The sequence below is a fragment of the Scleropages formosus genome, chromosome 3, assembly GCF_900964775.1.
Source record: "Scleropages formosus chromosome 3, fSclFor1.1, whole genome shotgun sequence".
Lineage (NCBI taxonomy): Eukaryota > Metazoa > Chordata > Actinopteri > Osteoglossiformes > Osteoglossidae > Scleropages > Scleropages formosus.
The window spans coordinates 14102752-14114084 of record NC_041808.1 but is presented as its reverse complement, the minus strand read 5'-3'; the positions used below and the strand labels follow the sequence as shown (position 1 = coordinate 14114084).

General features: G+C 44.0%; 1 protein-coding gene across 3 annotated transcripts; it reads left to right on the top strand.

Annotated features, from left to right (window-relative positions):
* Window positions 1-718: 718 nt before the first annotated feature.
* On the top strand, window positions 719-7258 carry LOC108935066 (LIM/homeobox protein Lhx4-like). 3 transcript variants are annotated; one of them, XM_029250570.1, is made up of 7 exons: window positions 719-977; window positions 2386-2557; window positions 4528-4730; window positions 4955-5109; window positions 5208-5379; window positions 5906-6040; window positions 6555-7258. In XM_029250570.1, the coding sequence occupies exons 1-7, from the start codon at window positions 896-898 to the stop codon at window positions 6626-6628; spliced, it is 993 nt and encodes a 330-aa protein (XP_029106403.1). In that variant the 5' UTR covers window positions 719-895; the 3' UTR covers window positions 6629-7258. The 3 variants fall into 3 exon arrangements, with proteins under 3 accessions (XP_029106403.1, XP_018608856.2, XP_018608855.2); XM_018753340.2 differs by having other exon boundaries at window positions 6552-7258; XM_018753339.2 differs by having other exon boundaries at window positions 5906-6628.
* The last annotated feature ends 4075 nt before the right edge of the window (window positions 7259-11333 follow it).

Here is an 11333-nt window from a genome sequence, read left to right as displayed (position 1 = left end):
GCTCTTCCAGACTCACTTCGCCCATGATGATGATCTCTTACGTTCATGCAAGGTGTAAATGTTCATGCACTATAAACTTTAAGATCGTGTCCGGATTACGCAGCTACTACTGTAATGATGTGCGTAAATGTTTATCTTTATTTAAAAAAAAAAATGACTAGAAAGGTGATCAGGAATCGTCGATATTCTGAGTTTTATGCAGCTACTCGTTTGATGAACATTGATTCATATATGGTGGAAAGAAACTGACTGTACTTAAGAGTCACACGTCTGCAACTTTGTCTCTTTCTCCTAATGAACACATTTTATTTTCTATGAGATGTACGTCGCTTTGGAGAAAAGCGTCTGCTGAATGAATACATGTAAAATATAAATGAGCGGTGCGTAAGTGACAGTCAGTGTCTCGTACAGTTTTAAAATCCGCTCCGAGTCGGTGATGAAAGAGCGCGAAGCGGCTGTGTTCACTTCAAAGGCGAGTCATTGACATTGTCGAAGAGAAGTGGGACGAAAGATCAGATGCCCTTCCTTCCTTCCTTCCTTCCTTCCTTCGTCTTGCTTAAACTAAGCGTGTTCCAGGGCATCCGTCGAGTGCGTTCGCCGCGCTGCTGCAGCCCGATGAGGTGCGCCGCTCCGCCGCCTTTGGGTGGAGGCCGGGCTCGCGGTGACGTCATGACCCCACCCACCTACCCACCCCCAGCTCGCGCGTCGCGGAGGAACCCGTTTGCGCGACGGCGAGGGAAACCTGCCGGATGCTGCAGCGCTGCAAACGGCGCAGCCGGGATTGTGGAGAAAGCGGGATTTTTTTTTTTAAAGCACTTTGTCTCCATGCTCTGCATCCAGGGCTCACGCGGAGATGTGGGTGACGCTGCTCTGAGACACTCGCTGCGTGGGCAGGATGCGAAGGGCGGCAGCGCCACCGGCCACACGGAGTGCCGCGAAGGGTCCGCGCGAGGTCCCGGCGGGAGCGTCGGCGCAACGTGAGCGTGACCGCGTACTGTCTTCTCACCGCGTTTTCTGAAAAGAGTTTTACACTCTCTGTAGGGGGGACACTGCTGCTCGCGCTGTGTATGTGTTATTATGACATAATTAATATCACTCACTGAGTGTGTTTTTTATTATTATTATGTATTTCCTTCCACCGACGGCATTGCGCGTTTCATCAGTACGATGCAGTGAAACACGTAGAAAAGAAACTGTGATTTTATCAACTTTTCAATTAAATGTGTAAAGCTGAATCCAGTTAAATTCCCTGTATATACAGACGCAAAATGACACTTAATTGTAAGCCTCCTTTCGATTTGTTTAATTCTTGGTCGGACTTTCAGTCGTTTCTTCTATTTATAATCATAATGGCAGTTCTGCGGCTTTAAGGTCTATGTGAAATTAGACAAAAAAGCATTTATCTCTATACCGTGACATTTGTCTCCATTACACTGCATAGATTAAGTGTGTGCTGGGTTTTAACGTCCAAACTCTTTCTTTTGCAGTAAACACCTTTTATTAGACCCGTTTTTTGAGCGCAGGTTAACTTAAGGGACGCTGTCCAGCCTTTGGGTGCTGAAAAACAGTGTGAAAAAATAATCGTTACAATTAATGTGCGAGACGATCACACGCTTTTTACATTTTAAACAAATGCACGCAATCCACAATGCTAATGAATTTACTATGTGATTGTAGAAAAAAAAAATTGCAAAGGTCTTAAAAAGTGAAAGATCAGATTATTTTTGTGTTTGGAGAACTGTTTTATTTCGTGTCGTTCGAGTTGAACTGAATTTTCTGCACAGCACTGTTATGATGCACAAATGTAACGGTTTTAATTATGACTTCACAACTATCAAATGACAGGTAAGAACGGCAAAGGTAGCAACATAAAACGAAGAAAATACTAAATCACGGTAACTCATAGTCTGTAGGGGTATATTTCTCGTAAATTATTGAGTGAATTTAACGGTTTTAAACGATAAATGGGTTTTAACGTTCTCAGCGGTTTAATTGATTGTTAAACTTTAATTCAGTGTATTTTTATTTATTTATTTATTTTTTGTAGTCACAATACTGCAGAATACTGGAATCATTATATTGACCACATTGAAAATATCATTGATGTCATTTGTTTTTTATGTAACACCACATCAAATAAGTGAATTAATGAAATAATAGGAAATAAACTGCTGCAGTTTCAGCACTGACAGAAGCCTCCGGAACCAGCACTGCTATCAACTTGTTAGGGTTACAGCTCCACCGAGGCCACCACAGCACGCTGGGGATTTCACCTGTGCATTGTCTGACTGCAGGACAACAGCCTTAGAAACTACGCCACCTACTGTCCTAAACGAGGTCTTGAATTCTCATGTCGTGACTTTGCTCCACTTCTCTGCTCCACAGAAATCCCCCAATGTGCAGGGTGCACGCAGCATATCATGGACAAGTTCATCCTCAGAGTGTTGGACCGACACTGGCACTCCAGGTGTCTCAGGTGCTCTGACTGCAGAAAGCTTTTAGTGGACAGGTGTTTCTCCCGAGGAGGAAATGTGTACTGCAAGGATGATTTCTTCAAGTAAGTGCCATTATTTGGTATCAGTAACATCCTTCACACCTCTTCTGTGAAAATCACATGAGTCTGTCTCCTTAAAATGGTTATAATAGAAATGTATTCGTTTATTAGTTACTTATCTGTATTCTATATATTTCTATTGATAATTATTATTTATTGCATTGTCTATACAGTAGGGGGGGCGCGGTGGCGCAGTGGGTTGGACCGGGTCCTGCTCTCCAGTGGGTCTGGGGTTCGAGTCCTGCTTGGGGTGCCTTGCGGCGGACTGGCATCCCGTCCTGGGTGTGTCCCTTGCGCCCTGTGTTGCCGGGTGGGCTCCGGTTCCCCGCGACCCTGTATGGGACAAGCGGTTTCGAAAATGTGTGTGTGTGTGTGTGTGTGTGTGTGTGTCTGTCTATACAGTATATATAAATGTCCTTTTATATTTATAATACCGGGGGTGCGGTGGCGCAGTGGGTTGGACCGCAGTCCTACTCTCCGGTGGGTCTGGGGTTCGAGTCCTGCTTGGGGTGCCTTGTGACGGACTGGCGTCCTGTCCTGGGTGCGTCCCCTTCCCCCTCCGGCCTTACGCCCTGTGTTGCCGGGTAGGCTCCGGTTCCCCGTGGCCCCGTAAGGGACGAGCGGTTCTGAAAATGTGTGTGTGTGTGTATTTATAATATTGTCTAATGTTTATATATTATCAAAATTTGTATCGCTTTAATTTAATGCAATTCAGTTTAATTATGTTTATAAAGTGCTCTTCTCAACAAGATGACAGAGTGCTAAGCAAGAAAACATACATTGCCGACAGTACAGAAGTGTAAATATGTAGGCTTTTCATTATTATCCTTTTCAGGGAACCTGTATATAGAGAAGATTAATGCACTTAATACCAAGCTTTGAGATATTCACAGCTTTACCTGGCATAAAGAAGATGAATCGCTGTTGCCACCAGTACATGCTGACATAATAATAATAATAATAATAATAATAATAATAATAATATCTTTTCAATTACTTTTTATTTCATTTTATATTCCAGTTGAGCTGCTTTTTATACTGATTTTTTTTTCTGTTCGAATGAATCTGTTGCTTATTTGATCTTTGGCAAATTTAGGGCATTTGTAGGTTGTGCCTATAGCTTTACAGCTGACGTAGACTCTATGCTATATCCAGAAAAACTTAACAGTATAACTGCATATGAAGCTGTAATACAAGTATTGACAACAAGAAACTATTACAGAATCACAGAGTTTTAGGACAACAGCGGTGTCATTGTTGAGTTTTATAGTGTCTCCATGGAACATTTCTGGTCACTTACAACATGATGCCATAGTAAAGCCAACCACTATTACATCTACATTTATTTAGCAGACACTTTTCTCCAAAGCAACTTCCAATGAACTCTATGTAGCATTATGAGCCCACACACCTTATTCTCCAAGGTGACTTACGCTGCTAGATGCACTACTTACACTGGGTCACTCATCCATACATCAGTGGAACACACTCTCTCTGTTACACACACTATGGGGGAACCTGAACAGCATGTCTTTGGACTGTGGGAGGAAACCAGAGCACCTGGAGGAAACCCACACAGGGAGAACATGAAAACTCCACACAGACTGAGCAGGAACCAAACCCATGTCCTCTCACACCACCCCGACGCTCTGAGACAGCATCGCTACTTGCTGTGCCACCGTGCCACCTGTATTAAAATGATTACATGTAGTAGTAGCAGTACTGTAACTATTATTTATGGAATAAGTAGAATAAGGAGAAGCAGCATTGACAATCACAATAAGAGTGAAGCAATTTTATTCCTGAGCTTCTACTTGAAAAGAAAGTATTTACTTCAGAAGAGGATTCGTTGTACATATCGGTTGGTAGCATTAACAGTATGATGTGTTCGGTATTTCCTGATCGATACCTGCCCAAGGCCGCGTGCGCTATATGTGCTCGGTGTGTGAGCGTATGCTGCTGCGTCTTTCCAGGCGCTTTGGGACAAAGTGCGCGTGGTGCCAGCAGGGGATCCCCCCCACCCAGGTGGTGCGCAAGGCACAGGACTTTGTGTACCACCTGCACTGCTTCGCCTGCGTCATGTGCGGCCGGCAGCTGTCCACCGGGGACCGGTTCTACCTTATGGAGGACGGCAGGCTTGTTTGCAAGGAGGACTACGAAACAGCAAAGCAGAACGGTACGCTGCCGGACACTTGAAATTTCCTCCGCAGGAGCTCGGTTTGCAGCTGCGGTTGGGTGTGGTATCACACTACCGGTACATGGCTCGATGGCTGGCGCAGACCAAGTCGATCTCATTAGAAAGGTGTCAAAAGATGTTACCTGTATATCTGAGGAGTGAGCGAGGTCAGCACAAACACACGACGCCTTGCGCATTGACTCTTCATGTTCCTCATCCTTCAGATGACTCCGAATCGGGGGCGAAGCGACCCCGGACCACCATCACTGCTAAACAACTGGAGACTCTTAAGAATGCCTACAAAAAGTCGCCGAAGCCGGCTCGGCACGTCCGCGAGCAGCTCTCCTCCGAGACGGGCCTTGACATGCGGGTGGTTCAGGTACAGCCCCGAACCTGTGCCTGCTAACCCGATTTCCTCTGGGTGGGGCGGCACCTCACCTTCTCACCCTCCTCTGTCCCACTCCCTGTGTCTTGCAGGTGTGGTTCCAGAACCGGCGAGCCAAGGAGAAGAGGATGAAGAAGGATGCGGGTCGGCATCGCCGGGGGCAGCTGTACAGGAGCGGAAAGCGCAGCCGTTGTGACGTCAAGGCACGCAGGGAGAGTTCACCGGAGGATGGGGGCCTCAGCGACTGTGAACTCAGCTTCAGAGGTGGGTGCCCACAGCAGTCGGGGAAGAAGTCACTTCTCCCCATCAAGGTTTTTTATGACTTCATTTGCCAACTGGGAAAATTTCCAGCCAGTAGCGGATCAGTAGCTGTCAATACCTGATGATGGTATGTTACGGCACAAATGGACAATGTCAGTCACATATGAATCATGTCCATGTCTGCTCTTTTCTGGCCACACAGTTCCGCCTCACAGAAATCTTCTGAACGGTGGACAGTGACGAAAAGGCCGCTCTAGCGCACTTTACAGCTCAGCTCTGTCTCGGTTATTACTTCGTTCCGGTAGTACAGCGGCACGCGTTTGACAGCTGTGAAAAGTCATTCTGAAAGGGAAGTGCAGTTTATGAGCTGTAGAATGAGGATTGCAGGAACTAAAATCGTGGTTGTGCTGTTACCCTGCACGTCTTGTACCTGAGCACATGACACCATTTTCGATATGGTAACAAGAGCTATGAAGCGTTAGAACACATCACGGGAGCCCAATCGTAACATTTCTTTCATTGTCTGCAGAGGACCAAATGCTGTCAGAACTGAACCATGCGGGCAGACAGTATGGGAGCGTGGATGGCACGGGGCTCGGGATCTTGTTGAACAGAGGCTTCCCACCGGAGGACTCGGAACAACCTTTCCCCGACCAGCGGGCAGGTAGCCCCTATGTCTTCCCCCGCTCCCCTTCCACTGGCTCCCTGCCTGGCCGCACTCCCTTGCTGGGCAGCTTGGGTCTTGCAACAAACAGCCTGGTGGTGCATGATGGGCAGGGAGCCATGACCGAGGCACTGCAAATGATGGCGGGTGGCCCCTCCTCCGACCTCTCCACCGGGAGTAGTGCAGGCTACCCAGACTTCCCTGCCAGTCCTGCCTCCTGGCTGGATGAAATGGACCATTCCCAGTTCTGAATAGCCAAACACAACATTCACAGGGCACACAATTCAGAGGAGGAGCCTTTTAAGGTTTCTCTTTCACAGACTTGATATTTTTATTTCCCTAAGGAGATCATGATTAACAGCAGCAACCCTAAACCATACAGGTGGGAAGAAACTGAAAAGACCTACAAGTTCTCTCTTGGACACAAACATGGGTGGAGTCATATGATCATATTGTTAGGGCAAAGTTCAGGTCCTTGGGATTCAAGCAGTGACAACCTTCTCTTTTCTAGCAGTGCTGGACTTGAAATATGAAGGGGCCAAACAGGGAAAAGGCAGCGGATCCCCTTCAGAATCAAGAGGTTCTTAAATGGCAATTGCTGCTCCTGCCAACAGTTCATGCATGGCAAAGCACTTACTATTTTATTTTTTAGACATGACAAAAAAAGATGACGGTCAAAGTGAAAGAATCCACAGTGAAACCAAATATTCTGACTCAAAGCTTATCATGCTGTGTGGAGATGCTGTCTGGGGGCTGATTTGTGGGAATACTTTCCTCCGCAATCTGTCAGAATGGTCACCAGGATGAATCACATATCGCATATTGTCAGACGCTGAAAAATGATGCATACGCTGAAGTTAGGCCTCTTACTAAGGATTACTATATACAGTACATCACACTACCCAGGTAAACGTAATCCGTCTGATCAATCGTTTTCGTAAAACGTAACATGGAATTTAAGTAACGTTTTGTACCGAGGAATTTCCGTACGGCAACTTCAAGAGCATTTCTGCGAGAAGATTCTGCAGTACTTCTCACATTAAATCGACCCAAATAATTCTTTGTGCAGTTGTAATATATGTTATGTTCGGAAAACTTTATTTCAGTCTGAATTATTTTAGTATTTGTATGGTCTCAGTGTTAAAAGTCTTGTTGGATAAGTGTTGTTTCATTTCCGTGTATCTCTGTAAGAGCATCAGACGAATGCGCTAAATATCCACACACCATCTGTACTATGGCTTCATGTCTGCAATATTTGTATGAGAAATAAACAGATTTTTTTTTTTTTACTGAAATCGAAGAAAAGATCTCTACTAAGCTGACATGTAATAAGTGTCTGAACAAGCCTAATACATGACGAGAATATTGTGTTGTAAGTTTCCATCTAAGAATGTGTTCTTGTATATAGAAAGAATTTGGGCTTTTTCAAAACCACTTATTCTTTGGAAAACAAAAATAAAACAGGTCTGTTGTTGCAGATAGGTTCAGCAGTCAGTGTAGCACATCACACATCTACTAAAAAACTGAAGCTTTGTAGAGTTACATCATCAGAAATTTGTTGACTAATTTTAAACTGCATGTATTTTGTCACATGTAGACCCATAGCAGTTGTCCAGAGGAAAGAAAGATCTGTTCGACTTAGAAAACGAGGTATATGGCATATATTGATCTCTTGTTTTTTAGAAGCACGTTTAATCTCAAAATTATTATCAAATTCTGCATGAAATATGAAAATTTTGTCATGAATTTTTCATTTTTCTTTAATTAAAAATGCATTCAGTTCACTTTTAATCGCATTAAAGGGCAGCAATATTTATTATTCTGAAGGCTTTATTACATACCTCTCAAAAGTAAGAATTCACACACTCTCTGCTTGTCCCGAGTGGGGTTGCGGCAAACCAGAGTCTAACCTAGCAACACAGGGCAAAAGGCTGGAGGGGACACACCCAGGACGGGATGCCAGTCTGCCGCAAGGCACCCCAAGCAGTACTTGAACCCTAGACCCACCATAAAGCAGGACCTGGCTAACCCCACCCGTAAGAATTCAATACTCACTACTCTACCTGCTCCCATACTAATACAAGGGTGTTTCAACATACTGTATATTGACCCTGGTCAAACAATGAAGAGTTTTGCATTGAAAAATAATATCTGCAAATTAATGTTTAAAAAAACAACTTTATAATGATGCCCCAGAGTTTCTTTTCAGCGGTGTGTCATACTTAACCATAGAAGTAATATTCCAGTGAGAGCTATGGACCCAGTTTATTGTATAAGAGAAATTATTGACAAGAGCCTTTACATTGTGGGGTGTGGTGGCTCAGTGGGTTTGGCTTGTGCCTCCAGGGTGGCAGGTCTGGGGTTTGAGCTCTGCTTGGGGTGCCTTGCATTGGAGTGACGTCCCATCCCGCGTGTCCTTGCACCCTATGTTTCCAGGATAGGCTCCGGCTTGCCGTGACCCCCGTTAGAGACAAGCGGTTGTTGACAATGACATGCCTTTTCATTGTTTTTACCCCAAAACAACCCACAGATACTGGGGTTAAATGCGCTTTACTTGCTTATAGCAATCTAATCAATGGTTTTTTGCGACATGAGAACCGTTATGGATTGGAAGGAATGATTACTAACGGTGATTGTGGAATATGGGATACAAACTGCAGCATCAGTTGCTGGCAGTGGATAAAACAGATAGGGACAGCTGATAGTGTAGGGGTTACAGCTTCTGCCTTTGTCCCGAAGCTTGCAGGTTCAAGTTTCATGTCCATTTATAATACCCTTGAGGAAGGTCCTTATCCTAAATTGCTTGAGTAAAAATCACCTTGCTGTATAAATGGGAAATTAATTGTATGTTGCTTTAGAGGAAAGTGTTAGCTTGATGAATAAATGTAAGTCTTTAATGGGAGCACAGTAAGCTTAGTGTCACACACTAAAAACAAGTTTAGTGATCTCGCAGCCCAACAAAAAGGAAGGCACCAGTCAGTGGCTTGAGTGTTGGATATATCCGTAAAGCAGTTCATACGGAGTACTGCCTTTGGAGGCATTGCATGCACACTACTTGTGCATCACGTACGTGCGTTTATAATACCAGCAGAAAGCACGTTATTCTTCTGTCAGCATTATTTAACACCTCCTATAAATATGAGATTTGGGGAGAAAAGGATTATGGATGATCCCCATTGTTTGGTCAGAAATGCATTAGCTTCTTTATGAAGCTGCAGTTAAAGACTCAGATTCGGGTTTTAATTTCCCATCTGCTTGAACGACAGGGTCTGGCTGGGTACTTTGATCAGATGGACTTTAGTAAAATGAAAAAGGATTTAGAAGCAGCCCATGTGTTGGCTATTTGGAGAATATCCAAATACACCTTAAGTGACATAATACGAAGTACGTGTGGGTGTGGGTTGATCCTGTGGAAAAAAGCATTAGGGAAAGACAATCTGAAAGTGTTCATTTGCTGATGAACGTTGAATTTTGGCAGATAATATTAAAAATGTAAACTCGCCAAATAGTGAGTTCAACGAGTCCTGAACTGAATGACTGTTGGTGTTCCTGTGCAGACTGAAATGCAAAAAATGTAATGTTCATAAACAGTTATAGTTATTTCTAGATATTTAGACCAAAAATATAAGACTTGTAATGTGCCGTTGGCACATTAAATGGAATCTACAAGTTCCTCAGGTAGATATTTTATTAGAAGTATGTCTGCAGTCCATGACCTTCTGCATTACTCGGAAGACCTGTTCCACAAGAGCTCTCCAGGTTCCTCATATTTGAAAATGCACATGGAGCTAGTTTAGGCCAATGGGCTGGAGGTCTCAAGCCAGCGTTGGTCTTGAAGCTGTGGTTTATAAATTAGCTAGCTCCCCTTAACCAGGAGAGTAGTAAAGACAGGAGTAGTAAAGGCAAGAGCAGAGGTCTACATCTTCTTGTCAAAGTTATTTTTTCGCAGCTCTGATGTCCAATGGTCCCATAGCTTTAATTAGTTAGATGTGGCAGGGTCAGTCGGCCTCTCCCTTTATGGATGGTTGCTTTCATCCATCAGTTGAATGATGTGAATAGGAAAAACATAGCAACAGGAAAGTGCCTTTCAACCTCTAGCTTTAAGTTTCTTTGGCTTCTCTGTTTTCTATAGAAATATCCTTAAACATCTTTAAAAACTGTTAGAAATTGCAAGGTCATTTCAGGGTCCAGATTTAACTATTCATTTTTGTCCTTATTCCTCACACGGTATATTGCTCCATTAAAAACGAAATTACTCTTGGGAGGTCAGTGGAGAAGTGCAATTTGTGGTGCTCTGCAAAGCCTCAATTAATCACGTTGCAGCCAGTGCAGCAAAATGCAAAACAAGGCAGAAACAGATTCCTATTCTTTGTCATTAGCCTCCCAGAGCTCATCACTTATATATACTTAGTCATATCTTTATACCCTGAAAATCTGACCCTTTTCTCAGTTCTAATTTGCTTGCAAGTACAGTGACCCCCAACTAGCATGGAAACAGGAACATGTGTCAGGAGGTCTCCAGTACCTGACTCAGGAGGTGTAGGGTTGGACTGTATAACATGGGAAATACTGTATTGCCACCACTCCATTCTCTGTCCATGTCATGGTCCAAGAAGGAGCCTACAGACGGGATGGAGTCGAGAGGACGAGAGCAAGAAGTCGAGGAACCAGGGGAGTTGTGTCCAAGGGCAAGGGAGGAGGGAGCTAGGAAGAGCACAGGGGAGAACACAAGGGGATCGCAAGGAGTTGCAGTTGCTCTACCGAGGTTCCGCAGTCTGAAAGTGTCTGAGCAGCCACTTCATAGCCAGTCTCCATGATTCGGTGCAGGTGCAATGGTTGGGCACACGGTTGGGGGCGTGACACTCCAACACACCCCACCTCCTGTTCAGACATAAACACGTAGTACACATCTCTATATATATATATTTGCCAAATAATTTTATTCTGAAAAATCCATGCAAAGGTTTTTGAAATGAAGAATTATTACAAAGTAATGCAAACAGATACCATCTCAAACTGGTTGGAAAGACAGATGAATAGATGGATGAAATGGAGGATGTGCACAGACACCTTTCAACGTGTTTCTTACTGGTTATATAACTAGTCTTTGTTCTGGAGGGGTTCAGTATCTCTTCTCCCAGTCATCATAAAGTTTCAATAGATATGTTATGTTCTTGTAGCTCATGGTGTTCATGCCTGGTGCCAAACATTTCTCAGTAAGATCCAATTGTTTGCTCTAAGGGCAGATAGTCCAAGAGGAAGAAATTAATTGGACTGGTTAGTGCGGGTCCCG